This window comes from Leptopilina heterotoma, unplaced genomic scaffold (genome assembly GCF_015476425.1).
Source record: "Leptopilina heterotoma isolate Lh14 unplaced genomic scaffold, ASM1547642v1 Lhet_1051, whole genome shotgun sequence".
NCBI classification, from domain to species: domain Eukaryota; kingdom Metazoa; phylum Arthropoda; class Insecta; order Hymenoptera; family Figitidae; genus Leptopilina; species Leptopilina heterotoma.
The window spans coordinates 569355-575306 of record NW_025110820.1 but is presented as its reverse complement, the minus strand read 5'-3'; the positions used below and the strand labels follow the sequence as shown (position 1 = coordinate 575306).

The 5952-nt window shown below is 28.4% G+C and overlaps 1 protein-coding gene across 1 annotated transcript; it reads left to right on the top strand.

The window, feature by feature from the left end:
- Positions 1-341: 341 nt before the first annotated feature.
- LOC122502016 lies at positions 342-5294 on the top strand. The gene is made up of 5 exons (XM_043611861.1): positions 342-444; positions 4235-4335; positions 4529-4709; positions 4787-5078; positions 5165-5294. The coding sequence occupies exons 1-5, from the start codon at positions 342-344 to the stop codon at positions 5292-5294; spliced, it is 807 nt and encodes a 268-aa protein (XP_043467796.1).
- The last annotated feature ends 658 nt before the right edge of the window (positions 5295-5952 follow it).

Genomic DNA, 5952 nt, shown 5'->3' with positions numbered 1-5952 from the left:
AAGCACATGGGATGCAAGGAGAGATTGAAATTTGATACTTTTCTGAAATTATTATTTTTTGAATAATTTCAATCAAAAAAAAAATTTAAAGAAGAGTAAAAATGAATTTGATAAAAAAAATTAAATAATAATAATAAAAAAAATTGTTTATTATTATTATTAATAAATATCGAAAATATTTATTAAAGTATTGCACTAATAACTAGTGCTGGTGTTCTGGTTGTAATTGTTTAACAACTTCAGACACACCGCATAATTTTGATTGGCGTAAATAAATTTGGGATAAATAATTTAGTTATTATTTCTTTGAGCTTTAAAAAGAAATAATATCGGTCTGAATCATGCACGTGCGTTTGCTTGTCAAACACGTGGGGCTCAGGGGAAAAGAGGAAGGATGTAACGAAGGAGAAGAAGCAACGAGAAGAGGCCTGCAACGTGTTAGTGGTACGTACTATGCATAGTACGTCTGTGTGCGTATTGCTACGGTTAGCATTGTCCAAAGGAGTTCATATGTATGCGCGTGCACCGCCACAGCCATCCGAAGTTGTGTAGGTCTAAGCGATATGATTACGGATTATTTTATTTCTTTATTTTAATTTTAATTTTATTTTATAAGACAATTTCTCTTTTTCTATTCGTTAAATATTTTTAGTTGTGTTGACAACATATTAGTATTATAACAAATATGCTAAGCAAAATTTTCTTGAATTATTTCGATGTCGCAGAGTGTGCACACATAACCCATACATTCGACTTTTAATCATGAAATCGTGTTTAAATATTTATAAGATTGTCGTACATTAATTTTGAATTGGGAATGTTGCGACCCAGCGGAAACTGTTCAGGCAGATGCCGCAAGCTTCGTTTTATGGGTTGCAACATTCGCAACATTGCCGTTCGTGGTTTTTCAAAATGGGAATGTTGCGACCCAGCGGAAGCTGTTCAGGCAGATGCCGCAAGCTTCGTTTTATGGGTTGCAACATTCGCAACATTGCCGTTCGTGGTTTTTCAAAATGGGAATGTTGCCGTAAGGTTCATTATTACTTTTGAGTAATTGTCGTTCTAGTTTAACCAATTTTAACAGGCTTTATACAATATTTTAAGGAGAAAACGCATGCTGTTCCTCCATTTTACATTTTACGTCGGCTGGAATTGAAGGGAACATTTTCGGGAGGTTTAGAGTATTTTGGCGAAAGTAAATTGATTCTCTTTTTTTTTTAATTCTGTAACCAATATTTGCTTGGTGCTGCATTTCGTTGCGCCCATTAAAATTTGTCGTTGCTAATATTTTATTATACAAACTGTGTTGGTCGTAGTTAAGAGAGAATTATTATTCTATCAACCGTCAATTATTTATCAATTATTATCACAATTAATTAATATAATAATATTAATAATATAATAATAATAATAAAAATAATAATGTATGATAATGATAATAGTAATGATAATAGTAACAATAATAATATTATTATATAATTAATTAATTACCATTAACCATTACCATCATTATTTATCCATTTATTTGCAATCAACATTTAAATCATTATTCGATAGTTTCCTGAAATTCATAAAATTTTCTGTTAACTAACCTTTTGTTAGTTATAAAGGGAATATGCTCAAGTAGGCCAACTTCGTTCCCGGTGCAGTGCTGACGCAGCTTATGCTTGGTGATATCCGAGGATATCACCTTTCAATAGTATTTATCGCGAGAAACATTTAAAAGAAAAATGATTCTTAATTTTGAATAAATTAAATGGTTTTCTATTTTTGTTTTGTTTTTGTTTTTGTTAATGTGAGGTTATACCGTAACAAAAGAAACTCATGAAATTTTGAAAAAGGAGGAAAACGATTTAAAAAATGAAATAAAAAATTTGCAAGATTTAAAATTCTCAGAAGGTTTAGTGAATTTTGACTTTTCACTCACAATGGTTGATGGAAAAGTGAGAATTTATGTCAAATTTATAATATTACATAAATTCAGTCACTGAAACTTTTATTTTACATGTATAATATTTAATTTCTTATACTGTATATTTACTAAATAGATCTACTTTTCATAGACAATAACAGCCTTAAATGACTCTTCAAGTCAAACTTGCGATATTTGTAAAGCAAAAATATCCAAAATGAATCAAATAGATTCTTTATTGCAATTACCTATAAACGATGAAGCATTGCAATAGGGTCAAATTTTCTCAAAAAAATCAAAGTTGGTCATGGGTCTTTCAATTTTTGTGAAACTTGGTATAAAGGTAGTGTTTTATGACAGAAGATTTTAGGAAAAAAAGATTTTTCAAAATTTTTTTGTCTCGAGGTGCACATATATCGATCTCGCGTAAACACGCCTGAGATGTGCACCAAACGTTCTTAAGCGTGAATTTTCGCATTCTTATATTTCTTTGTTAATTTTGAGTAAAAAAGGAAGGTTTAAAAATCAAGTTTTGCAATTACAAATTTGTTTTTAAACAATTTTGAATCTCAAAATGTGTATGTAATATATAAGGGGCAAATTTTCTCAAGTATACCAATGTCAAAATTGCAAGTTGTTAGATCGGGCTAATATTTTCACAGTATTTATAGAACTATGAATCAGTACTTAAAACCACCAAGTAATTATGAAATTTCATTAAAAAAATGTAGGGGGGAGGGGGTTTAAGATTTTGGATAAGTATAAACAGTGAGTTTTATAAAAAATCGTAGCTTTTATATAATAAAGAAAAAAAATTGTGACCTATATGCTTTTGGTAGGTATATATGTTTTTCTGCTCTATCAAATAGTGAGAATTTTTTTAAAAAATTCAAAATTTAACTCTTCTTTTAAAAATTAAAAATTTTTTTTAACTATACTTCCCGGCTTAATATTTTTTAACATTTTCTAAAGTAAATTTTTTAAATTTTTACATTTTTGATGTAAGAAGAGATGATTATTTTTTATCTAAATAATTTTTTATTATTTTAATATCAATATCAAGCGTGATACACGCATAATGTGTTGAATATTTTATTTAAACAATCGTTGCAAATAACTGAAATATATTTTTTTAAAGTAGAATTATATAAACATTTGATTTAAAAAAAACTAACACTTTATCTTTATTTTTCTAAATATTTATTTGTAAAACGTTAATTTAATCAGAATACTTCATTGTAAAATATTTCAATTTTAATTAATTAATTAATTAATAATTCAAAAAAAAACTTCATTTTTTTCATTACATAAATTGAAAGTACACATCATAAGCTTTCTTTTGGTACAAGAAAAAAATGGCTTTTTTGGAAAAAAAATCAAAAAAATTTTTAATTTTCAAAAAAGGGTTAAATTTTGAATTTTTTAAAAAAATTCTCACTATTTGATAGAGCAGAAAAAACATATAGGTCACAATTTTTTTTCTTTATTATATAAAAGCTACGATTTTTTATAAAACTCACTGTTCATACTTATCCAAAATCTTCAACCCCCTCCCCCTACATTTTTTTATAAAATTTCATAATTACTTGGTGGTTTTAAGTACTGATTCATAGTTCTAAATACTGTGAAAATATTAGCCCGATCTAACAACTTGCAATTTTGACATTATGGTACACTTGAGAAAATTTGCCCCTTATATATTACATACACATTTTGAGATTCAAATTTGTTTAAAAACAAATTTGTAATTGCAAAACTTGATTTTTAAACCTTCCTTTTTTACTCAAAATTAACAAAAAATATAAGAATGCGAAAATTCACGCTTAAGAACGTTTGGTGCACATCTCAGGCGTGTTTACGCGAGATCGAAATCTGTGCACCTCGAGACAAAAAATTCGATATTTCGGTTAGTTTTAAAGTCTCCAGGGATTTTTTTTTGCAAAAAATTCTGGAGAAGATAACGAATCCAAATATTATAGTTACAAAAAAATCGAAGGGGTGCTTATGCCCGAAAAAATGAAATCAAAATTTTTTTTGACTTTTTTTCCGGGCAAATTTTGGATTTTTTTTCTTTAATATTGCACTTTAAATTGTTAGATAATCAACTATTATTACCTAAAATATAAACAAAATCTAAGTAAATGGATAAAAGTTATTCGTTTTTCAAAAAAATGTGCTTTAATGTTTCATGCCCGGTAAAATCCACAATTTTGAAAATTTTGAAAAATCTTTTTTTCCTAAAATCTTCTGTCATAAAAAACTACCTTTATACCAAGTTTCACAAAAATTGAAAGACCCATGACCAACTTTGATTTTTTTGAGAAAATTTGACCCAATACGGATTTTCACTTCTCCATGCATATATTCGATTTATGGAATGCGTGCTACATATATCGTACAGATTAAATTTTGAAAAATGGAGGGTACGTTAATTATCAATAAGTTCTAAATGAAAAGATAAAATTTAAATTAAATTTTGTAAAAATTAAATTAAATGAAAATTCTAAATTAGACATAACTAAAATGAATATTAAACTTAATTTTAAAATAAGATTATTAAATTTATTAATTTATTATTAAATTATTTATTTTTAAAAATTCCAACATCTGAAACAGGTTACTGGTAAAAACCAAGAAATAATGAAACAGAGAAAGGCAGAAATTCAGAAAGATCTTAGGGATGCTCTAGGAATAATGGTAGATACTCCTAAACAAGGTTTCGGAAGTACGAACGATGGAAATACTGCCAGAACAGTTTTTAAATCTGAAAACATTGCTATAGTATCAGAAAAGACTGGCAAGAATACCTACATTAAATTAATTAAAAATTTTTTTGAAAAGTTTTATTTTTATTACAATTTTTCTAAATTAAAGGTTTTGATAAAGAGTTATTGAAACGTCTAAGTAATATCTTATCTGTCCTGCATTGTGGGCATTCTATCAGGATTGAAGAGTTTAGGATTTATGGTTTAGAGACAGCACGCGAATTCGTACGATTATATCCGTGGTATTGCATGCCACCTTCGATGCATATAATTTTATTGCATGGATACCTTGTGCTAAAGAAATTTGATTTGCCAATATATATGATGTCTGAAGAAGCACAAGAAACGAGAAACAAAGACATCAAAAGATTTCGAGAATTTCATTCTCGAAAAAAATCCAGGTACTCTAATCAAATAATCTATCATAAATGTGAAGTATTAATAGTACATTTGTATAAAAAGAGAAATTAATAAACGATTTCATTAGAGTTTGCACAAACCAGGATGTCTTTGAAAGATTGTTAACATCTTCGGATATCTATATATCAGAGACTAGAGACATTCCAGAAAAACAGCATCGCACATTAACAGATGAAATGAACGTGTTATTATATTAAGTTATTGAATTTTAAAGTTATTATTTTAAGTTATTTTCGTTAAATGTTGTAAAATGTTTTTTGCATTGTGTCTCAAACGTATTTGTTTTTACTAGTCAGGAAAATAAAATTTTAATATCATATTTATCGTTTAAACCCGTTACATACTCCTAGTAATGCTTCTTGAAGATTTTAAAACTTTTTCAGATACATACAATTAAAAAAACTGCATTTTTAACACATTTTGAACGTAGTTACGAGAGGAGTGAATTTTTTTTTGAAAATCGCACTTTTGAAAATTCTAGGTGTAATTCTGCGTCGATTGATCCCTTGTACACTTATTTTCGTTGAAAACTCGCGTGAAGATTTACAATTTACGATTTTTGTCATTTCGAACCACTGTGCGCTCCACGGCTATTGTGTTGTCTCTTCTTCATCTCCTCTTCTCTCTCACTCCGTTGGCTCTTCTATCTCTTTTTCTGTCTAACAATAAGTTCACCGGCCCTGCCCTCTGTCACTTTCTTTGTGACTATCTTTCCGCGCGACATACTTTCACCGCCGCTGGTGGGTCACCCGGCAATCTAGGCTTTTCAATTATACCGATTAACATTTTGGTTCGGGGATCGCTTCGACAGGTGTAGTGACGATTTACATCGTTACAATAAATTTCAAAAAAGTT

Coding starts and splice junctions, on each gene's coding strand:
- LOC122502016 (XM_043611861.1), top strand. CDS start 342: ATGCACGTGCGTTTGCTTGTCAAACACGTGGGGCTCAGGGGAAAAGAG. Junction 4,336..4,528: donor TAAATTTTGAAAAATGGAGG/GTACGTTAATTA, acceptor CATCTGAAACAG/GTTACTGGTAAAAACCAAGA. Junction 5,079..5,164: donor CATTCTCGAAAAAAATCCAG/GTACTCTAATCA, acceptor CGATTTCATTAG/AGTTTGCACAAACCAGGATG.